The 24,668-nt window shown below is 38.6% G+C and overlaps 2 protein-coding genes across 8 annotated transcripts in view; one reads left to right on the top strand and one right to left on the bottom strand.

The window, feature by feature from the left end:
• The window catches only part of IDUA (alpha-L-iduronidase), a 64,937-nt gene that overhangs the window by 6,902 nt on the left and 33,367 nt on the right, over positions 1 to 24,668 (top strand). The gene's annotated exons all lie outside the window — the stretch shown is intronic.
• Positions 1,330 to 9,911, bottom strand: SLC26A1 (solute carrier family 26 member 1). Its single transcript, XM_062599553.1, has 3 exons — positions 9,890 to 9,911; positions 4,189 to 4,835; positions 1,330 to 2,850 (listed from the first exon to the last, which is right to left on the bottom strand). Exons 2-3 carry the CDS (start codon positions 4,831 to 4,833, stop codon positions 1,330 to 1,332), a joined length of 2,166 nt encoding a protein of 721 aa, XP_062455537.1. The 5' UTR covers positions 4,834 to 4,835; positions 9,890 to 9,911.

Genomic DNA, 24,668 nt, shown 5'->3' with positions numbered 1-24,668 from the left:
TTTTATAAAGAGAGTATATAATGACACATTGTGATTTGGAGGTATCATTTGACACAATACAACATGAACACCTATTAAATTAGAATAAAAAATAATCTAGCCCTGGAAAACACAAGTTAGTGGCTATCAAATCAAAGAATAACATAAGGGGGTGTTGGCAGGGGAAACCTGTAGTACAAGGAATAGTGGGATGTTTTCAGCATATGGGGATCCATGGCTTACAAAGCATTGCCCCATTCATCAGCCCAGATATGCTACTGTAAAACTTCATTAGCATTACACCAGAATAGGTCAGCCTGGCAGTCCTGCTCTGTCACTCCTCTTCCACTCAGTTCACAGGTTTGCTTTCCCACCTTCTCTTCTCCTGTTTTCTTTTGCTAACCCAGTGCCCAGGCAAGCAATTATAGAACAAACATGCTGTGCGTCATCACAATTCTAGGGTCTTTGGCTGATCATCCTTATGTGTCCTTGAATTAGGTTTGTATCTGCTCAATAAGGGCAACTCATTTTGACAGGACTGTGTAGCAGTCAGAGTGAAAGTGTGACTGCCAGTCAAAGCATTTATGAATAGTTTAGGCTGCCTCAATAATCACGACAAAATTGTGTGTTAGGGTCATGTTTCTTCCTGCGTTAGTAAGGGTATCAAAACCTTCAGCCATAACAACACAGGTGACTTCAGGGGTATTTTTGGACACAATGTTTTTGAGAGGAATGTGTGGTGGATCATAGTTTCTTCTCCAATGGCAGGTTGTGTCATTAAGCTATTGCAATTAAGGTGAAGAGGAAAGACATGTTACATCCCACAATATTTTATACACACCTGTGTGCAAATTTTGAGTTGTTTTCAGGAGCCTATCTGGGAGAACGGAAGGGCAAGGGCCTTGCAAACCGGAGCTTAAAGCATAATGAGGCCAAGATGCTAAACACATTGCCTTTTCTTGAAGAGGGCTCATGCCTCTTAACAGCTAATAAACCCCTGGGGGAAGCAGCTGGTATTGGGCAGACTTGCTAGCACAACAGTCTCATGATGTGTATGTTTGGTCACATATGACTGTGGTCCAAAGAGGAAGTCAGTCCCAAACTGCCCTATACTATATCACATGCATTTTAAGCTGGAAGTGCAGATAATATTCCAACCTGTTCCAGGCTGGTACTGGACTGCACCTGGCTGTTCTGTGTGGCACCTGGCAAACTGCAGAACTCTTCAGGAAGAATAACTTGTAGGCCCTTTGCTGTACTAAGCCAACAGTGTGTGATAATTTTAATTATTGCAAACTGCCACTTCTCATCTGTCACTTGTGTAGCATAGTAGCAGGAACAAACACAAGACTAAACACCAGAGCAGTCTGCTGGAAGGTTTAGGTCTCTTGCAAACTGCACAGCATTGTGTATGCTGTAGAACAGCAATTCCTGCATGCTTCCAAAATCTTTTCCAAAGTAACCACCTCTTTGCAAAGAGTCTATTACTGAGGGGTTGCAGCAAGCCAGGAGAACAGAAATGTTTAGCTCCTTGTAGTCTTTCAGGATTTCCTTCAGGGTATTAACTCCAGTGGTGTCCAAAAATGAGATGGAAGAACAATCTATAACAATGGCTTGGAAATCAATTTGCTTAGGTACTAGTTGCACAGTGGTTTCTCTCATGCCCAGTCCATTAGCAGTTGTGTGATCTCCCTTTTTCACTTGCTGCTGTTCCTTCTCATATTTCTTTCTTTTAGCAGCTTCTAGGTTAGGATCTAAGTCAGTCAATCTGTACAGAGACTTCAGGAAATAGTTTCTATTTGCATAGTAAAGTGGTGCTTCAAAACGGAATATTTTGACCTTTGGAACAGAAGAAAGATTTTTGTATTCGAAGTCATCCTCATAAAAGCTGGTATTCTGAATCTGACCAAGCAGGGTTGACCGTGGCCGCTGTGTCCGAACAATGATACATAGCATAGAGAAAATAATACCAACCAAAAGCCCTATTTCTGTGCTAATCAAGGCAGATGCAGACATAGTAACGACCCAAACCAGTGTATCCACCTTGCTTACATAGTATCGCACTGGCACATCTCGGAACTTCCTCAGGGCTCCTCGGAGGCTAACAATAATGATACAGGCCAGGACACACTTCTGCAAGGAATAGAAGAGAGGTGCCAGGAAGAGCAGCACCAGCAAAACCACCATTGCGCTAATCACTCCAGAGACTTGAGTCTGGCAGCCTGTAGATGTTTTGACAAGTGTTTTTGCCAGAGCTGCACTGGTTGCAAAAGAATGGAAGAAAGAAGGAATGATGTTGCAGAATCCCACAGCAAACATTTCCTGATTGGCTCGAATGGTGTAAGCGTATTTCTTTGCACACATTTCAGAAAGGGATACAGTGAAGGCAAAGCTTATTATGGCAAGTGGCAAAGCATCTACAGCGACTCTGAGCATTAAGTCAAAGCGCGGTACCTTGGGGGGAATAAATCCTGTTGGAATAGCTCCGGAAACACTGGACGCATACACTTCATTCAGGTTCCCGTAATGTGACACCAGTGTTGCCACAACAATAACTACCAGCTCTGTGGGAAGGGGAAATTTCAGCTTATGCTTATACCGATCTCCCACTTCCTTGGCAGTGACGAGCACCACAATACAAATGGCACTCGTGATGACGTCACAAAGGTTAGCCTGGGAAACGTTCTGGAGGATATTAATCCACGTAGTTACAAGCATTCCGTGCCCTTGGCTACGTGGGATTTTTATTCCAATCAGATATTTCACTTGAGCTGTTAAAATAGTTAAAGAAGCACCAGTTGCAAAGCCATCTAGCATAGACTCAGACAGGTACATAGATACAAAACCTAGGCGAAAGATTCCCATCAGAACCTGGGGAGAGAGAGAAAAAAAAGATGAGCTTTAAATTTGTGCTGCCATAATTGAGTACAGATGGGAGAGAACTAGCTGTAGGCAGGTAGCCTGCCTATTTGAATCTTAAAACAGCAAGTATCTTACGATGTTTCTGGTCCGCTTTTTTAAAAAAGCGCATTCCTTTTACTGTTGTGGGATACTGCAAACAAAAAAGATGTAAATGAGTTTAAAATGGGGTCAGATCAAGTGCTGTAACTCCAGCATTGGTGCAAAGTAATTCCACTGAAGTGACTTGTGTGAGTTTTACTGCTTGGATGAAGAGCCAGTAGAAGCCAAAAGTGCTTCTGCTGTATCAAAACAAAATTCACTTTTTCCTGTCTCTGAATGATTAAAAGTTACAATTATGGCCATTACTTTGTAAACAGAACTTCTGTAAGGACAGCTAAGATCTCTACTGTAGTGGCATTGCTATATTAAATTGTTTTTACTTTTAACTTTGTGAGTGGAAGGAAGAGTGGAACACAGGCAGCTTTTATGGCATGCCTAAGATCAGAAGTGGCAAACTTTCCCCATATCTTGACAAATTGATCCTTTTTCCTTTGATGACTTTGGGAAATTTAGCTTCATGTTGATATTTTGTTGCTTATACACATGACCTGAAATTTCTTCTTATTTAAATCAAGATATGCAGTGCCTTCTTAATTCATAAATATACAATTAAAGGGTGAATATGTTCATAGTATTTCTTACGTGTGTGTTTGACATCCTTGTGAAAGGCAGCAAGTTGATAAGTTTCAAAGAGTTTTGTACAGCCACTGTCTGAAAGGTAGCTTAGTCATCTTCCTATCTTGTCCTTTTTGCTTCTGATTTACCTCTGTCTAGCAATTTGATGGAATACAGTACCCAGTAACAGAACACTGAGCAGCATATTCTGAACCGATATAGAGAAAGGTGAACAGACCTGCATCTTTTTCAAAGTGTTTAGGGAAACAGAATTATTTCTTCAGTCTTAAAGTACACAAGTACCTGGGAATTTCTGCCATGGTGAAATCTGAATCAGACCCATTATCCCATGAAGGCAGCAAGGCCAAGAGGTAATGCAGAATCAAAACAATATTATCAGTGTTGCAGAAAACTCTTGGTTTGCCTGTGCTTGCTAATAAAACTATCAGGCTCATGCTTTTTCTGAGTTGTCTACAGAATTAGGATTCCTGAAGAAAACAGTACAGTGACATAAGTGAAATAACAGTGCTTTAACAATAAGCATTGTTATTCCTGTATGAAGGGGGAATCTTAGCAATGCAGGGAAGCTTTATGGATTTCATACCTTTCCTCTGGATGTCAGCAACCACTTACCTGATATACTCCAGCTACAAATGTCAAGGCTGTAGCAATACTGATAGCGTAGCATTCTTTCCCACACTCAACAGTTGTTCCACCAATAGTGAGATTGAAGGTGGTTGTGTTAGATTGGCTGTCGTTCCAAAGGGAGCTGTCACCCAAGGCTGGTGGGGCATCATCATTCAAGTCAAACCCAGCCAAGAGAAGCTCTCGGTCCACAACTTGTCCTACCATTAAGCTTATCAAGCTGAAAATGCCAACTGAGACATGACGGGATGTACCCATTAAGAAATAAATGATGTTGGCAAAGAATGATGTGTAGAGACTGTAAATGGGCTTTAGACCTGCCAACAATGAGTATGCGATTGCTTGGGGCACCAGAATGATCCCAATCACTAGCCCAGACATGATGTCCCCCCAGATATACTCTTTGCACTGGTACTTGGGAAGCCATCGTAAAACAGGAAAGAAGTCAATGACAAAATTCTTCACTTTCCTTGGGGTGCAGGAACAGCTCTTCCTTAGGTTGGCTAACATGATCTGTTTCCTGTTAATCTTGATGCGAGTCTTTCTCTCCATAAGAAAGCAGGAAGAAGCGCTGCTTTCCAGCGTGGTAGCCTCCAGTGGTCTTTCCATTGTGCCAGTGTTTACTTCATGCATCGGTTCCTGCAGTGTGAAGGAAATGCTATTAGGTTGCAATTTGTCAAGTTTTTCTTAGAATGGATATTTAATGCTAGAAGTTTGTCACCTGACTGTGTTTTTACTGAGGTATCATCCCAATGGGAACAACAGCACAGGCCTCTGGTGATGAACCACATAACACTAAGAAATAAATCTGTATGCTGAGCTCTTTCCTGCAGACATTTAAGAATGCATTCAACTGAATACAATTTGTTCTTCAAAGGAAAAGTGGAGCTAGACTGGTCATAGCTACAAACAGGTAATTCCATCAGCAGTTCTGAATGCTGCAACATCGAGATCTCTGTCATCAAAGGCAGTACTTGACAGTGTGAAATAAACATACAGTGAAGGGTAGGTTGTGGTCTTCCTGTTAGCGCATTTGTGGAAGTCTTCAGTGTGGAAGACACATGTGGTATAGTGATCTGTCACTGCACATTTCCTCAGCGTACAAGAGAGGGCTTCTGATAGAAGTTCTTGGAGACCAGTGATTTGGTATCTTGCAAAAGTTTGTGCACAAACCATTGATGGACCTTCAGAAATTGTCTGATGTTATTAATTGCTGCATAACATGAACCCATTGCACTGTAGATCATTTGATGTGGAACTCTATTAATTACTAAGCATTTCTTCACAAACATCAGTTGAGCAAACTAAGGACAATGTTACCATCTCTGAAGAGTGGCACATGATAGTAAATTAAGGAAAAACAGTAGTTTCCTTAGCTTAGCCCTCCAAGCAGTAAAATACAAGTAATTTTGTGAACAGCAGAACTAACAAAGCCTTGTTTTCTATGGGTCTTCTCCATATCAATTTTCTGATACCTAAAGGATGGGAAAGTTTGTTGTCTCTTAATATAAGTACTCTATCAACCTAACTGTCTTTACCAAGTTCAGATCTCTACATTTTTTTTGCATTACAAATTAAGTTGAAATTAGCTTAGTGCATTCATCAGTAATTTGGGTGTAGGAAGGTACATGACTGAGAGGCAAAACAGTATCACATAAAGGTGCCCTACCTTAAAAGGACAGTTTAAAAATAAAAATTGGAGCAGCAAAGTAGAAAATGTCAAAGAATATGCCAGCTTCAGGTTTGTCTTCAGGTTTGCAATGGAAGGAAATAGAAGAGACTGCCAAAAATGAATGCCGAAGTGTGAATACTGAGAAATAAGAAATGCCTCATACTGACTTCATATTTCAGTAAGGGTCACTGCAATCCTAGAGATGACATGCTAATGCCAGTGCTAAAGGCCATGACCTGTAATTAAGAAAGCTACAAATACCAAAACTTTTTTAATATTTAAAACTCTGTTAAACAAATAAATATTTGTCTGCGGTTAGTTGAATGAAAAGCTTTTTCTGATCTTCCTGAGTCTGATTTCAGAATTATCTGAGCACCTCAAGGTGTGGATTGGTGCTGAGTGAGTTTTTAAAAACACCTACTCAGGTTAGTGTCTGAATCTTGCAAGAATCAGGTATTTTCCAGTATTATTCCTGACAAAGAGACTTCCCGCCCAAGTGCACCTCTGTTTTTTTCAACTCATTCAACCAATCTGCTAAAAAAATATTCTCTCTCCCTACAAATCTTGCTTCTCTTATGCCTCTAGACTTCTAGGTACAACATCATTACTAAAAATATATCAATTAACTTGTCCAGGTACAGAGCAGACACGTCTTTATTATAATAAAGTGGAAACCAACTAGGTTCTGCAGAGATGAAAACAGAAATACATTTGTAATAATACAGATCTCTGTATTGTGAAGACTGAAACTAACATATTTCCAGATTTGGTCCGTATTCAGAATCTTTGCTGGCACAGCTATGAAGCAAATGTAAAACTAATAGCCAATATACCCAATAACCAGTAGAGCTACTACCAGCAAAATTGTAACTTTGGTTCTTGGTGTGTTCTTTTGTGGTACAAGATACATCTGTATTAACACAGCAGAACAGTTTACCTGAATAGCTATTGCAACCAAGTGTTTCGATGCCAGGTGTAGCACTATAATATAATAGCAAAGCTTGTGCTAGGTCCCCAATTGAAGGTGTTTTTTTTTTTTTTTTTTTACTGATTCTTTGTCTCGAGAAAGAAGCCATACCCTTCATTTCCTTCAAACTTGAATTCACTCACTGGCACAGCATTTTCTGATGTATTTAATAATTCAACAATTAACAGCAAGTTTACTCTCTAGTGCCAGAATCATCATTCCCTGTGTAATTTCATACTTTTTTTGTTGTTGAAAGTAGTTTGATTTGTTAGTGTTTGGTAACATCTGAGTAAAGTATAGAAGTCTGAGCTGAGGAAGTACAGTGGGTTTTTACATCTGATTGAAAGTATATCAATAACTAAAAGAATACATTACCAGTTGCCTGTAAGCTGTTGCTCTGTAACAATCCTAATAAAGAGTAGCTCATTTTAAAGTCTTTTCTATCTGTCCTGCTTATCAAGGGAAAATTTACAAAGATTTTACAAATACCTGTAGACAGCAGGATTGAAAACAATAACAAGACGATACACAGCTATAGCTAGTATAAAAGTCAGCAACAAATTCTCAGGTATTGTTGTAAGTAATAACCTTAAGTGTTACAGGTAGCTAGTTCATAACTTGGTAAAAGGCAGAAAAGAGATCGTTTTGGAGATGTATAGACCATTTTTCCATTCTGAAAATGATCTGAGTAGTAGTCAGAATATGTTTTAAAAAATCAGTAGATTTCTATCCATCCTGTTTACATTATGTAGTTTTTAACTCACCCTGTATATTTTTTTTTATGTTTTAGAGTAAAGCTTAGGTCAGTCATAAAAGACAATGAATCACAATTTTAATGTAATTATCTAGAAATATTGATGACTTTTTTATCTGAATTGTCAAACTTAAATTTGGACTGAGTGTTTATACTAGGCAAGATTTGCTGAGACTGCAAATAGGTTGGGACTAATATTTGTTAGAAGGCAAAGATGAGAGAAAAGACAGAAGAAATTACAGAAACAGGAGGAATACTTAAAAGCGTATGATTAAAGTTTACCGAATACTGAATACTAGGAACTACAATGAAAACACTTACTTTTGAGATACATAAAGTAGTATTTTCCATCTTACCTACATTAGTTTGGAAAATGAGAATTTTGTACTCGAAGACAGCAAGTCTTATTCAAATGCCACCTACTTCTTGCAGCCAAGTGAATTCAGGCAGCCAAGAAATAAATACAGTGGCCTTATTTTACATACTTACAAACTAGTGGGCAGTTCAATATCCAATGGGTGCTTTTGATAGGCTACATAGAAAAGATTGTATTCACATCTGCATATTTGACTTAGATATTTGATTGCATAGTTGCTGTCTTCCTCTTTCTAAGCTCACACTATTTACTTATAAATGCTGTATTTACAAAAAAGAAAAAAAATCATTAGAATCAGTAATAAATGGATATATAAAGCCTATACAACTACCTGACAGATGTTAATAGGTTTTGGTACTCACAGTTAATGTAATGTTTTTTTTCTGGGACTCTGCTAAGAGATTTGTGTACAGATGATAATTTAGTAATATATCCAGGCTGTCTGCCTTGCTGGATAGTCATAAGGGTAGCTGTTTTTAAAAGGCAACAAAAGCTTTTAACTTACAGAAAAGCTAGTTTGCTACAGCAAAAATCTGTTAAGCATTTTTGAGGCATGTTAGCAAAAGTTCAAGAAACAGGTACTAATGGAAATGTGCTTAAGCCAAAACACAGCCGAGTGCTGGCTTGAAGTCATTACTTTCAAATTTCTTTTCTCCTGAAAAGATTCCTTCCTGCATATAATTTTAAGAATGCTATATAAAATGAACATACTACCTGTAAAATACCCAGCTCTAAAAGTAGATATTTTTGGTTTCCATTTGTGGCAGGCACTGTTAACGTTTAGAGCTTAATTGTGGCTTTCAGAATATAATAAAGCCTCACCAAATAATAGAAGGGGGTGTTATTTGCAACAAAACAACTATATAACCCAGGAATTCTCAGACTGTGTTGCCTGTAGCTTAGTAATAACTTAGCTGCCTCACCAGCAGTACAAAAAAGAAAATAGGATGCCACTTTATCTGCATGATATTTGTACTACCCAGCAAAGACCTCTTGCTGCCTCCAAAGATAGGAGCATGAGGGGCGAGTCTATCTGTTCATATATACGTGAGCATACTTAGGCCTGCTGATTCTGACACTGAGACACATTACTGTCCTTCTATGGTGATAATACTCAAGCGATATTAGGGAACCTCAGATGTCAATAAATAGGTTTCTCTTCTCCTCCAAACTGGTACATTTTCACCTGTGCACGTACTAAGTAGTGTATGGGAACAGGAACAACCCACAAGCCAGCAGGCTCCTGCTCCATTCTCCTGAACTTCACAGAGCACAGTATTTGTTTTTTATTCTAGTGAAGATTTTCTATTACTTACTGAAGAAGCTGTTCCTTACATGGCTGTGCAACTAAAGTGGTATATAGTATAGAATACATCTATTTATTGTATTTGACTTTGGTGTTAGATCATTATACACTGTTTAATATCAATGAAAGTTATTTAAATACATGCATATACATATACAGATATATTGTCCATATCATTACAATGAGAAGCAGTCTGTGTTATTTGTAATTGTATTTTGATGTTTGCGGTCTGTAAGGTTAAGCTTTTTCAAATTGTCCATGACCATATAGGCAAAAAGCTGTGTTTTGTTTTATCTTTTAAACACAAATTTTACTGCAGCCAGTGAATTCTCAAATCTGCCACTTTAAAGAAGGCTCTGAAATATCATGAGACTTAGCGATACTGTTTTTGCCTGAGCTTTTAATCACTTGTTATTTCAGGTTAATGCAGGGACTCAGTTTATCTTGTGGAACAGAGAAACAAAGCAGAGAAGAACCATTCAGGCCAAACAGCCTGTCTACTTTCCAGCTGGCCTCAGTCCTGCCTTTCTTCCTGTCTTTTCATCCCAGCAGTAAATTAACAAAAAAAGTCTCCACATGGGAGCAAACATTCATCACACCATATTCAGCAGGATTTCTCTTGGCAGATTTCTTGACAGGCAGTCCCTGCTGGGACACATACAACATTCTGGCTGGCTGCAAAGTTGAGGGACATCCCTAGACTGTTCTGGTGCATCTTCTTGTCTCTGTCTTCTGATCTTCTACCTCACAAAATAATCCCTGAAATTCTGGAAAGCCTAACAAGGTGAAAGGAGGGTGAAACTGATTCTCTGTCATAAGATCACTGAACAGCAATTCAGGAGAGAAATCAGTGTATCATGGCTCTATACCAGCATCTTTCCTGCTGATACAGTGATTGCAAGTAGAAGGTAGGAAAGAAACCTTTTACACAGTCTGAGTTTTCTCTGGGTTGGAGACAACAAGAAATCAGTCATCAAGTAATGTGGGTGGAGCAGGCACTGTATTTATGATCTGAAATTTCATTGTATTTTTGTTGCATAAAGCACAAAAAACAGTAACATCAGTTTAGCTAAGCACTTTATTTAAAATATTTCATGTGTTTATCTAACTGTTCATGATAATCATTTTTCATAACAGTCATTTTTACATAACATAACATTTTTCCTAACATTTTCTACCTGTAAGAACCCACACCATGGTTCCTAATGGTTAGGACTACATTAATGTTCTGGTTTTGAGCAGTGACACAATTTTGAAAAAAAAAAATCCCTAGTTAGCCTCATTTACTCTGTAGACGTTCAGTGTACAGAAGAGTGCTATGCATGCAAACTAGACTTTTTTTCAGAGGAAAATACCGAGAAGCACTGGGTATTGCTGGGTATCTGTTCCAGTGCACTTTGACCCTTAATTGGGCTTAAAAGCCTGAACTAGGAATTGGTTCTGTGAACAGATTTGAACAGATGTGGTGAGGACATTTAGTCCAGTGGACCAGACTAAGTTTAATCTGAAATAAAATCGCCTGACTTGCATATAGTACAGATGTCTGGGCTTCAGGACCTACAGCTTTGATTTATTTATCTGCTTGTATTGTGAAGAATTACTTGGAAGTGTAGGCATAGCCCATGAGGTTGAGAAAGGATCAGATAACAGAATAAGTTAAATGAATCCTTCAGTCTTGCATCAGCTATTGTGTTTTCAGCTTCAGAGTACCAGAATCTAAATGTCCTTAGGACCAGATTGAAGCAAGGTACCAGCAACCAAAAACATTTATCTAAATATTGACCTAGCAAACATTCAGGCTATAGGCAGAGAATAGAATATTATTGACATTACAATGTTTTTTAGGAAAGTCATGTGAAATTTGATGGGCTTGGTTTATTTTTTATTATATCTGGGCAAAATCTCGTGGGTTCAAAGCATTTTTCTTTGGAATTTCAAGATTATTTTAATCTGAAAGTCAAGAGTGGAAAAAAAATTACAAATTATATGTCCATATAAAGCAGTAAAAACAAGTTAATGTAAGTACTCTACAAACTTAACACTGTTCATGCTACGGAGTTATTCTGAGAGTTGAACAATCCTTTATAGTTCTGAGTTTCTGATTAAAGCCTCCCATTGACAACTTTAATTGCCAGCTATTAATGTAATTTAGGATTTCCAAGACATGATGGGCTCTTTTTCAATGCATTCACCAGTAACTGTGATTAAACTCATATTTACTCAAAGAATTCTCAGTCCAGGGTCCCTCTGAGTAAGACTGCTTCTGCCATGAGGCAAACCCAGAGATGGTGAGCAGCCCAGAAGAGAACTCAGAGTCCACCAGCAGCTGTTGTTACAGTTGGTGCATCAGATTATCCTTGGAAATGATCAAGCGTCTGCTTATATTTACACTAGTTCTCTAGGAATTACTTTGTTCAGGGTTTCCAGAACATACTGATCAAAATTTTGTCTTGCATTTGAAGACAAGACTGTCTTATTCTTCTGGTCAGTCCTACGGCATGACCACCAAAAGGATTTTTTCTGTGGGATCAGAGAATGTTCTTTAAGATCAGACTCTTGGCCTTTGGAGAAGTAGCTGGTTGTCCAAAATGAAAGTTTATTTTCAAAAAAATCTTTCAAGACAGCATTTCAAGAACTCAGCTATCAATCACAAAGCTAAACAGTAAGATCTGTTTTCTGTGCTTTTGCTACAGGTTTGTTAACGTGGCTGTTTAGCCAGCTTAAGTTGTACAGAAAAACAAGTTGTATTTCATTCTTACGCCTTTTCTTAATGTTTTCCCTGCTCGCTTGTTTTTATCATAAGCAATCAGGATGATATCTTTGGAAACTCTCTTTCATATTTAACCACTAAGAAAGTACTCATTTTTAATTTTAATGCAATACTTTGAGATCCAGATAAGCTTCATATATGCCATTTTTATAAGTACAGAGGACAAGAAGCCAGATGCCTGATCTTGAACTTTATATTGTATTTGGCAGGGAAGATTACTTACATACCGGCTGCAGCTCACTATATTTTACAAAACTCTGACCAGTATCTGCATTATCAACAATATTTATGAAGCAGAGACTAGTAGTGCAACATAACAAGCAACAGCAGTCTGTAAGGTAATAGAAAAGAGACAGTTTTGCAACTTCAAAAACAGACAAAAAACAAATAAAGCTTGAGTTTGAATATGGGGAGGAGTAATTCTCTTACCTGTACAGCTTTTTGACAGAATGTTCAGCTCTGTGACTGCAGTTCTTGCACACTGGTATGAATGAAAGTCTTCGGTAAGGCTTTGCTCTATTTGCATAAAGGATAATTATTAACTATGTAATCTTCAGTGGAAGAATAGGAAGTAAAGGGATCTTGAGCTTGCTGCTTGGTATGTTGTTGTCACTTGTACTTCTCTGAAAATTTAGATATATATATATATGGCACTTACTAAGAAATTGAGTATAAATAATAGGTAAGATTATTAATTAACTAGCACTCACCCAAAAAATATGCTGAGTTCAGGCTAGTGCATCTCTGACCTTTGAAGTTACTTCTCATTTCAGATTTTTTCTGCTGTATGCATCCTCATATAGCATTAGCTTTTAATTTTGCATATTCAATGTACAAGAACAGAACCCGAATCTTTCCTGAGATTAGTGCATTTTGCAAGCTGGAATAAGTGCTCTTTTCTGTTCTACACAAAGGATGGGACTGCTAGAGGTCATAGTTCATGCCGATTCGTTCAGATCACAAGATCTCGGTCTCTTCCTTGTAAATTGGAGACTGTAAAATGTAGGCAGGAGATCAGTGGGACAAAGACTATCTTTCTGTTCAGTGTTTGCAAAGTGTGTAAATGACCAAGTACCCTGTCTATTACCTTGGCTTCTGGGTGATGCAGGCTTATCCAAATGACAAATAATCACCAACTGCTAAGATGATAAATAATATTTAATGTTACTACACAGTGTAGTTGAACAAATTGGACAAATCCTGTGGGCCAGGACCCACAGGAACTACAATCATTTTCTAATTTTGCAATGGCTTTGTTAAATATTGTGGGGCCACTGACTTTTCAGTATTCTTACCAGTAAAATTTTGTTGGCCTACAAAATAAAGGATTTGGAAGTGTGTATGTTTTTCAGCCATGGAAGAACGTGAGTATTTCATGCAGTGAGAATCTCAGATGAGAAATGCAAGGCCCAAAAGGGTTATGTTGCCAGACAACAGAAGGAGCCTCTTTCCATGCCAGGAGAGGGAGTGTTTGTAGGGGTAAAATGCACAGGCACATCTGTAGAGGGCAAAGTCCAACATCATCTTTTCACAGATTTACATGATGATTGAGGTCAGAAGGGACCCTGAGAGATCACCTAGTCCGCTCCCCTCCTCATGCAAGGTCACCTAGAGCTTCTTGCCCTAGGCTGTATCCAGATGGCTTTTGAATATCTCCAAGGATGAAAGCTCCACAACCTCTCTGGGCAACCTGTGCCAGTGCTCAGTCACCCTCACGGTAAAACAGTGTTTTCTTATATTCTGACGGAAGTTCCTGGTTTTAGTTTGTACCCACTGCCTTTTGTCCTGTCACTGAAAAGCTCCTTTTCCACAGAACTGCTTCCCGACCATACTAGTGCATGGGATTATTCCTCTCCAGGAGCAGGATTCTGCGCTTCCCCTTATTGAACTTCATGAGGTTCCTCTTGGCCCGTTCCTTTAACCTCTTGAGGTCCTTCTGCTGAGGGTATACTCTATCGCGTCATCCAGATCATCAATAAGTTGAACAGTATTGGATCCGCTATTGACACCTAGGGTACAAGGCTAGTAACTGGCCTCCTACTGGACTTTGTACCACTGATCACAATCCTCTGAGCTCTGCCATTCAGCCAGACTGAAAACAGTCCACCTCACTGTTTGCTCCTCTAGCCTGTCATTGGCTTATCTAGAAGGATGTGAGACAATGTCAAAAACCTTACTGAAGTTAGGGCAGATGACATCCACTGCTCTCCCCTCATCTACTCAGCCAGTTGTTCCATCAGATAAGGGTATCAGGTTGGTAAAGCAGGATTTCCCCTTTGTGAGTTGATGCTGACTACTTACATTCACCTTTTTGTCCTTTGTGTGCCTGGAAATGGTACCCAGGATTAGCTGCCCCATCAAATTATCATTTATGTAACTTTATTATTCCTGCTCGGGAAGAAAAAAATCTTAAAAAAGAAAGGAAAAAAAACCCATGAAAATAACACAAAGGAAAAATAAACCCCAAAGATAAAGGTTAAACAGAAAGTGAAGCACATTTTATCTTTTATGGCATTCTCATCGCAAAAGTTTCCTTTAGGTTTGAATAAGCCTTCTCTTTTCACTTTGCTGTAGAAAGTCCTGCGAAGAATGACTTGGACAAGCAACAGTCAAGATCTGTCCCTTTACTGTTACCCAAGTAGCTCTTAAAAAGAATTGTACACATAATAGGGACACACTAGTGCATCTACATGATGAATTTTGTATGCCTAAGACTGGAAGAGGAGTATGTCTCTTTGGAGCTGTGCATCGTGAAAAAGAAAGTGTCTTTTTTACTTCTATTCATTTTTCTTCAGGTGTTGTTTTCTCTCTTGAAGATAAAGCCATGTAAAGCAAAGTGTCTGTCAGCTTTATCCTTCCATCCATCTTATTACCTACTCCTCAAAACCAAAAGCCATCGTCTCTAATGACCTCTAAAATGTTGCATGCTATCTGCTTCAGGAGTAAAGTGAATTTGCCTGGTTCTCCTTTACAGTCTGTTTCTGTTAGGATTGTATTTGCAATCGTAGTTGCAAAGTATTTGGGTTCTGCCCCTCACTTAACATTTTTTTTGAGAGAGACATCTCTGCATTTCTCTCCAACACTACTTTTCCAAATCTCTGTCTCTAATGAGTACTAAAGAATGTTCAGCTTATCATTTGACCCTGATCATACAGAATCAGTTGTAATTTTATAACTGTTTTACTTCAAGCCATCATAAAAAATTACATTCTGAAAATTTAAAAGAAAAAAATTTGAAATTTTGAAATATTTAGGCATTATTTACAATGACACTACCTAGTCATGGAATAGAAGAAATGGAAATCAGGTATCTCTGGACAGGATAATTCCAAATGAGAAGAAAAGGACGAAATAAAGCAGTTTTTAATTCTGTCTCTGGGATTTGCAAAAGTAATCCAATTTTGAAGTAACTACATTTTATGATAAACAAGATTTACTTAACATACAGAAGTACTAACAACAGAAGATTCAGCAGAGCTTTAATAGTATAGATACTGGTTCACCTCCATAGTTGAAGGTATTGATCAAAGCTTCAGTCCAACAATAATTTTTGAATGGGCAGATCCTAGCATTCTGAATTCCACTGACACTAAGAAAACAAGATTGAGTTCTGAAAAGCCTTTCCGTTTCAAATGCTTTATTTTGTATTTGAGAAACAATTGTAATGAGCTGAAATGACTGAAAGATGTGCTACAAACACATTAGTAATTCTGACCATTAATCACTACTTGAGTGTTCACAGATTGTTTTCTTTTGTATGGCTTCCTGTTTATACTTATTTTCAGATGCCTTATATTAATTGGGTTAAGAACCATAAAAGGTTAAAATCCAAATCTACCTGAGGGCACTTGTAAAGTCAATGTTGTAAAGAGAAAATGTATTTGGTTTTGTTTTCAAATTAATTTGAGGATTTCAAGAGCTTTCAGAACGATTCACAGTATTAATATATACAATTCATATAAGGTAACACATTTACGTACTTAAAAATCATAGTGCACTGTAAAATTAGTCATACGGGGAAGGTTAAAAGTGCTTGTTTGTTGGGCTACAATCAATAACATCAAATCTTAAAAAGCACATAGTGCAAATGAAATAGGCTTGTTCTTCATTGCTCATAATTTTTGAAGTCCGTAAATGCAGTAATTTATAGAAAACACCTAAGTTTAACACCGGCGTCAATTAAAATCCCCTTAAACCTCAAACTTGTGGCAGTGTACCTTTATACCACAGTCACCGTGTGCTACACCTCATAAAACAAAGTCATTTGATTTGCAGAGGATAATTTATGTAAATGTAATACTAAATATTCCAGTTTGTCCTTCTAATTGTATTATGGAGCAGTTTTATTTTTTCTTTCATAAGGATTGCAAAGCAGCTCCCATCTTACTTTAGCTTAGTTTTTATAAAAGCTGAAATGGCTACCTCAGACAGAAAATGCCTGGTGGTACTACATTTTTTCTCTATGGAACAGAGACCAGAGAATTCTATTTCTGCCATTCTTTGTGGTTCTTCAGGTAGTTTCCTACTTGGCCAGTTTATCTACTGATTGCGTGGTCAGTCAGGACAGTGTTAGGGCAGCAGAACTCATTCAGTTCCCTCATCTTTGAATTGATTTCCTCATGTGGATGTCTTGTGCAGCTGAGTGAGTACAGCCAGAACCACCTTCTAGCTTTGTCTGTTTGCTGACCTGCAGAATAGTTTATACTTGTCAGGCAAAACTGTTCACCAAACTCACTAATGCTTCAAGGACAGCTGCTGAGAAGGAGGACTCGGTATACTGCATGGTCACATCACTCCAGGATGAATGAGGAAACTGTAAACAGCAGCTGTCACCTATACACCAACAGGACCATCACAGGAATGAATACTGTGAAATGCTTAAGGAAGCTACTTAAAACCAGAAAGGCAGAGAGGAAGACTTCCCACTGCACTATGATGAATTAGTGTTATTTTTCTGATTTTTTACCACTTTTACTAACTTAGAATTGTTGATTTGGAAGGAAATGAAATGTTTAGACTGATGTCTAGACTGAATGGGTGATTCTCAGAGAATGGGGACTATTTCTCTAAAGAAAATTGGGCTTTGTAAGTCACAGCATAAAATAACTATTCTAGTATTTCGTAAAACAAGAGCATGTTCAAATGTCAATCCAGAACAGACTGTGTTTTGCACACAGGTGCAAACAAAGTAACTTATATGTTAGTCTATACATAGAATCTGAAGTATCACTAATTCTGTCGATTTTTATGTCTAAAGAGAACAAGTAGCTAGCGTCAGCACTGAGTGGTAGAATTATGAACACTTGCAAAGTGGCTGGAACTGTAGGCACTATGTAAAGAACTCCAGTGGTGATCTAACACCAGAATCAAAGCTAAGAACAAGGATGCATTAAATGCAGCACTGAACCATCCAAAGCCAGGACAGATTTGACTCCATCATCATTCAAGTATAAAACCATTAGGCATTATCTTCAGACTGTGATTAATGTGAAAAATGTTCTCTTCACAGTTTCAGGGCAAAGTATCTAGTACAACATATTCAAACTTGGCCTAGACATCATTGAGAATGGCTGCTGAAGTTTGGAGAATGTGTCACAAGAAATATGGGAGCACAAAAAATACGCATCAACTGTAGTTCTTTTGTCAATGTTCTCTAGTGCTTTCATAGCCAAAGTTTTGTTATACCAGTGCACTACCAATGCAGAACTGGAGATAAAAAGGTAAAGGGAACAGTATCTTTTAAAAATAGGTGGCTATTTCAAGTGCTTTACTGAACCATCTTAGTTATAGAAAGCAATGGCCACCCACAATTATATAATAGAAGTTCAGTCCAAAACAACCTATAGGAAGGCCTTCTACAACTCCTAGCTTCTGCTCCCTCCTTCCACTCATAAGCAGCTCTTTCCCCCCAATATTTCAGGATGTTTTTTAGCTCTTGCAACAGCAGAAGAAAAGCCACAAAGTCTATAGTATGACCAAAGAAGAGAAAGTAAAACCAATACTTAAAATTCTTCCAATAGTACTGAATTTGTTAAGTGAAGATCCATAACCTTTCCTCCATGGCCTTGCCAGCATCACCAGGGAAAGCACTCTGATGTGTTTTTCCAGCATTTTTAAAATCACTTATATGTTCACTTAGTATCCCTTCTCTAGGTGTGGCAGATTTCCAGTGCAGCTGAAAATGGTGTACGTGTGGGAGGAGAAAGATTTGCGATTGACACTTTTTTAAAACATATCTTCTGCAGTCCCTGCTGACAGAAGAAACCGAAATCTGGCAAGTTCAGTGCAAACATACATATTCAAAACTGAGTAAGACCAACTTTTACTAGTCATTCCTCCTTTTCTCACTACAAATATAAAACCAGTTTAGTAGCATTTGCAAAGGCACACAGTAGCTGCAATAGTCTCACAACAGTAGCACAGTTCCTCAGGAGCACAGCTTTCTACAGAGTAGATTACAAATTCTGTTGTAATGTAGATTGGGTCTATCCAATTATATTACTCCATTGGTATTTACAGTCAGATAACATAAAAAATTGTAATACTGGAGAAGATCTTTGTCCTACACAGTGTAATTACAGGTAAGAGATAAGGTTAAAATCATTAAAGTACAGATTCTGTTTTCTGACTTGTGCAAGTTGCTCCAGGGACCAGTAATCTCTGCCTTTTTACTCATCCTTACTTTAGTTTCAATAGAGCCTGTTTTATGTGGAGATCAAATAGAAGTGCAGTCCCTGCACTTGGCAATTCCATGAATTTTGTATATTTGCTTCATTTAGACAAATGTCACTGAGTTTAATCAGGATTAGGATAGGCAATATGTGGAACTGTCCTACATAGTGTTGAGCTGTCTACAGTAGTTAATGTAGCCATGCCCTTTGGAAAAGGATTTTTGTGAAAATACAGTATGGATGGGGCTTGGCTGATAAATTTTATGACTAAGAATTTACATAACTTCACATGTTGTGGAACGTAAAATGGCAGAGCTTGTCTTCCTGTCGGCTTTCCTCTCTAAAACAAATGATCTGTAGTCTTGATGGCACTCTGTTCCATTCCCAGAATTGATGTCCTAAGTAACAACTGTCAAGAGTCGATCTTAATGACTGAAAATTCCTTACAGTGATTTTCATCCCATGAAAATCAGCCTACAAACTTTCCCAACACTCAGCTCCTTTGGAAGAATGAAATCTCACCTAAGTGAAAAATGTTTCGCAGAGCGGAGCATCTACAATTTACTTGTAGAGTGTGTAGGGATGAGAGGGCTCATAGTAGTCAGTTAGTGGCTTTGTCACATGGTCACCTTTCCTTTTGTCATTTTCAACACTAAACAGACAAAACTGTGGAGCCAAAGTGTGCTTATTGAATAGGTTACGAAGAACATTACTACTAATGCTCTTAAATCTTAGAGTTAAATTTGCTATAGTAAGGACAGTTTCTCAGGAATGTTTCCTCCACCTATTCCTTGCATTAATGGACACTCCTGACTGAAAACTCAGAGCCTATTACTGCGTGCAGAAAAATTAAAGCACTGTTTACTGACCATAAGTTGAATTTCCATGTTTCCTAAGTACAGAACATAATTAATTTTTATAATGAAAAGGAAGATATTTTCCATACCAGGAGATGTTGTTTGGGAGAGAGGAAGAAAAAAGAAAAAAAGGCTAAACATTAACCAAGGTAAAGCATGGAGTGGAAGAGTTTTCATTATCAAATTTAATAATATATTGGTAGCCTCCTTTGTAATGCCAAGAACAGGTTTAGAATGAAATTATCAGTTAGTCTGTGGAGAGCTACAGGTTCATAACTCATTCAAAACTGTCCATAAATGCAGTAGATTACTTTTATCTCCTTCATCTTAATAGATCTTGCCATTTTTATGTTGAAAAGCCAAGCGGTAACATTGGACTGCCATTTAAAGACTTGCTTTTTCTGGATTGGGTTATAGCATGCATTCATCAGTTCTGAAGTATTCAGAAACCATTCATCACAAAAATTTTGAAGGATTAAGAGCTGGCAGTGCTTGACATATTCTCTGTGCATTTTTGTCATCGTAAGTCATCAAACATGAGTATATTAGGGAATAAACTCACTATCAGCTAGTGAAGACTTGTTCTCTTTTTCATTTTGCATATCAGGAGTATATTCAAAAAAGACATACTATTGAGATGACTGCCTTTGGGCAGACAAGAATTGTCATAGAAAAACATTGCTGAAAGCATAGCTATTGTGCAAATAGATGAGGAAGCAGCTGGACTTAATCATTGTGAGCTATCGCCACTTCAACTAGACATTAGAGAATGCACAAACTGAGAAAGCTAGCTGTAAATTTTCACACCTTCATTATTTAGCTTCATGTTCTTGGTTTTCATAGACTGTTTTTTAATTGTCGAATTAGAGGCTCCTCACTACACATCTCATCAAGTGGAAATAGGTTATAAGAACATTATGGTGGAAAAGTTGAAAAATTTCACAATATTTCAGACCTAGTTATAGCATATGAGTGAAACCTATGAGCAACCTGGGTGCTTGTGAGATACGCAGAGCATACTTAGTAGAACACTGTTGAATTCAGCTCTTGACAACAACACTTTCCAAGGGGGAGCAACCATTCAAACTCCTAGAGGTATGACAGTAAATAAGATATGTCCTACACTATACTGTGATTCATATACTTTTGGACCATATTGTCACATAAAGCTAACAGGCAAAATAATAAAAGAAGCCTAAGCAGAAAATAAAGCTGTGAAACTGAGGAAGTAACAGTAGCAGTTGTGAAATGAGACCAGAAGATAATGTCAGTTGAGTACATGGGAGACTCCTTACAATAAAGAGGAAATATTAGGCTGAGTGCTTGAGTTAGGATTCTGGATGCATACAGAAAACAGTTCAACTGCCATTTTGAAGGAAAAGTTTGGTGACAGCTTTCCTTGGCAGTGCCAAAAGGAGTTTGACTCAAACTAGTTTTAGCGTTTGGTCATCGTTCTTTGTGCATCTACTCACCTTTTAATCTTCATTATGGATTTAGTCTCCCCACCCTCTCTCTTGAGAATGTTTCCTTGCTGATGACATTATTTTTAAATGTCATCAGCAAGGACCACATAAAACCACAGTTAACATTATACTTGCAGTCATGTGTTGCGCAGGTACAAATCACCTCCATAAACCAAACCCAATCAGAAAGAAAGGTCAGATATAGCAACCAAGCTTTCATACAGTAACTGAACCTAGTTTTTAAAGTACCTTTAAATTTGTATTGAAGAACCGGTCAAAAAACATTTCCTGCTGCTGGATTCTAATTATTGTTATTTGATTACATCCTTTCATAAATGAATGTAGACAAAACAGATCTCATTATCAGTATTTAAAACATCCATGCTTAGATGGTCTGACTGGATAAATTCACATGTCTGGAGATGACAGATTATAAAATGCCTTACACTGTTGCCTGTATTGTTATACTTTCATAGCCTGTTCCCCTTTCACATCTTGAATTTGTTTAAATTTTGGGAAAGAGATGGGGGAAAGAGACACAGGAGTCTTACAGTATTTTCCTGGCAAGCTAACTCACCTCTGCACAGGGAGCTGCTGATGCTTTGTCTGCCTCTCTCTCTTCCCCTCACACACAGCACGCACATTGCTGAAGGAAGGACTGAGACTGTGCTCACAGAAGCAGGCTGAGTAAGAAGTGGTAAATCATAGGCCACGATTTCTAGCAGCTTGAGAACGTTCATTGCTCGCGTTTGTGTGCATGTCAGATTTAGCCATATTGCAACAATGATACTGTGAATTGGTTTGCAAGGTAAAAGTTAAATAATGCTGATTTTAAAGAGGAAAGAAGCTAGCTAAAATGCTATATAAATCAAAATCAGTTCTGTTCTTTATGTATTCAAAAGAAAAAAAAGATTCAGCTGAATGCACAGCCTTCTGGAAACAGTGGAGGAAATACTGCTTTCCATTAAATAATAGAGGTTATGTTTTGCATGTACAAAAACAATTTGTTCCTAAACCACAAAGATTCATACCCCTCCTTTGTTATGTGCATGTATCATGCTGGTTGGTTGTGTGGATGTATTAACTATGACAAGCTGTGACATCAGCAAGGGCTGGATGCTGCCTGGCTGTGCAGTTTTGTACTGTATCCTCCCCTTATTGCTGAGCTGACTCACTCACTCTACAGGGAAGCCTAATTATGCATAGCACAGGCCTCACTCTGCTCCCAGAGAGCTGCATAGCATGGGCTAAACCTTTGGCATTTTGCCTGTACGGGAGCTGTACTAGTCTGCGTGTGAAACAGGCAGACTTTTGATCCCTGCTTAGATAAATGATACAGTTGGGAAGCAAATGCAGATAAGCATTATTGCTAATAAAAGTGGAAGTGATGAAATAACTTTTTGCAGTGGTGGATGCAGTACTCTTTGGCTTTGCAGCTGTGAAAAAAAAACTCAGAGTGAGGAGCTAATTTGGTCTGCAGAGTCTACCTGAAAATCATAGGCTATGTTTTTCCTGTAAAGCATGAAGAGATAAAATTTAACAACCTACAGAAAGCTCCATCTGTCTCTTCAGGTTATCATGGGCATTTTGGGACATAGAAATTTCAGAGAAGAAGACAGATTTACTGTAGCTAAAATGATCATAAGATGCAGAAGCAAGTAGAGCAAGAACATAGTACAAGCAGATCTCATATGAATGAATGCCATGCTGTCAGCTTCCACTGAGTTCAGAAGGCAGAGAGGTGTTTATTAATAAACCACAAGGTTGGTGATTTCATAGTTATTCATTAATCATCTTATGCTTGAACCTTCAGTACCAGTTTAGTAGTTTTTTTGGTTGATGTTGAGGAAACTTGAAGGAATAACTGCTGAGAAAGCAGCCTCTGGAAAGGTGAATGCTAATGATACATTCTGCCCTTCATATACTGTGAGAAATAAGTTTTAGAACCTGCTTTTAAGGTCAGGAGTTTTTTTCTAAATACTCAGCAGAATAAGGTGCTCATGTAGACAACTGGTGGTTTTGGAGCAAAGTCTTTGCAACAGCCTGAACTTTAAACTGGCTTCAGTTCATTCCTCATACCTACCAAAAGTCAAGTAAAAAAACAAGTAGGATCCTTCTGTGTGGTAAGAGGGACTTGGAAAGCAATGTGTTGCTATCTTGGAAAAGATAAACCTGCTAACATATCCTATCCAGAGCTCTTGACTTTCACCTTGAAGATATTGAACCCCAAAGCTCACGTGCCACATGCCCACTTCCACAACTTGGTCCTGTGGCCGAAGAAAAAAAGACAGTTACTTCTGAAAAGTTATTTCTGGAGAATATGGTGACAGTAGATCAAACTGGCATAGCTTATCAGTGCTTACATCTTTCCAAAGAACAACCTCCGGAAACAGTTTTCTGTTCAACTGCAAAGAGAGAGAGTCAGCTTTGAACACTGAGTCCTCTCCAGGTTAGAAGGACACCTTTTTCAGCTTGGCTCATAATAAATGTCTCACCTGTTCTGGAGTCTCTAAAATAGCATCAGGGACACTAGTAAAGCAGTGAGCAGTTCCCTGGGACACTGTATCTAAGGATGGTCCACACAGTGATGACCTCCAGCAACAACTGTTTGCCCTTGAGAGGGAGCATTTACTTACACATATTTATAGTCATTAAAACAACAGTGACTGTGCTACCCAGGCAAAGACTATCAGTATATGTGCTGGCAGGATGGCCAAGGGAGTGGATGCTTACATGAACTAGATTATCAGGCAGGACAAAGATGGTCTGGTACACAGCTACACATCCCCATCAAACTAACACTGGCATGTAATATGGTCATTATCTCAGCTGACAACACAGCAGAGTGCCTGCTATTCCAGACTGTACTGCAGCTAACCCTTCTACTTATCTCTGAGTAAAACTGTAACAGAAAGCATCCTATGGGGTAAAGATTTTTTTGGAGTAGCTCCCTTATGGAGTTTGCCTTTCAATTCTTAGGTCAGCCACTACCCCGCTGAAAAGTTTTGCTTACTGCAAAGGTGTTATTTGCACCTCACCATTGCCAACACCTTGTGCAAGTTTTCTATCTCTATTTTTTGGCTGCATTTGCCACTGGTCCTGCAGTATTTCCTAGCAGAAGCTCCTCACAGAGATATAAGCAGGCTCTGCTTTTTTAGGACTGGTTGCAGCAAGTCACTACCACCCATCTACCAGAAGAGAGGTTGCAGGCAGGCAATAGACAGATCTGGCCCAGTTGCTACTGCTGTTCTTAGACGCTGGTGACAGTGAGCTGAATTATCGGTCATCAATCAGCTTCAGAGAGACTTGGACAGGCTGGAGAGATGGGCAGAGAGAAACCTAATGAGGTTCAATGGGGCAAGTGCAGAGTTCTGCACTTCGGGTGGAATAACTCTGCACCAGTACAGGCTGGGGTCTGACCTGCTAGAAAACAGCTCTGCAGAGAAGGACCTGGGAGTGGGGATGGACAGCAAGTTGACTAGGAGCCAGCAATGTGCCCTTGTGGCCAGGAAGGCCAGTGGTATCCTGGGGTGCATTGGGAAGAGTATTGCCAGCAGGTCAAGGGAGATGATTTCTACTCAGCTCTGATCCCTCTACTCAGCTCTGGTGAGACCACACCTCAAGTACTGCAT

Source organism: Rhea pennata, chromosome Z, assembly GCF_028389875.1.
Source record: "Rhea pennata isolate bPtePen1 chromosome Z, bPtePen1.pri, whole genome shotgun sequence".
In the NCBI taxonomy this organism is placed as follows: Eukaryota; Metazoa; Chordata; class Aves; order Rheiformes; family Rheidae; genus Rhea; species Rhea pennata.
This window is presented reverse-complemented; position numbering and strand designations above follow the sequence as displayed.

Bases quoted from the DNA above. Each gene is read 5' to 3' on its own strand.
- SLC26A1 (XM_062599553.1), bottom strand. From the start codon at position 4,833: ATGCATGAAGTAAACACTGGCACAATGGAAAGACCACTGGAGGCTACC. The intron at 2,851-4,188 runs GTAAGTGGTTGC...CTCTCTCCCCAG, and splicing joins TTGTAGCTGGAGTATATCAG to GTTCTGATGGGAATCTTTCG.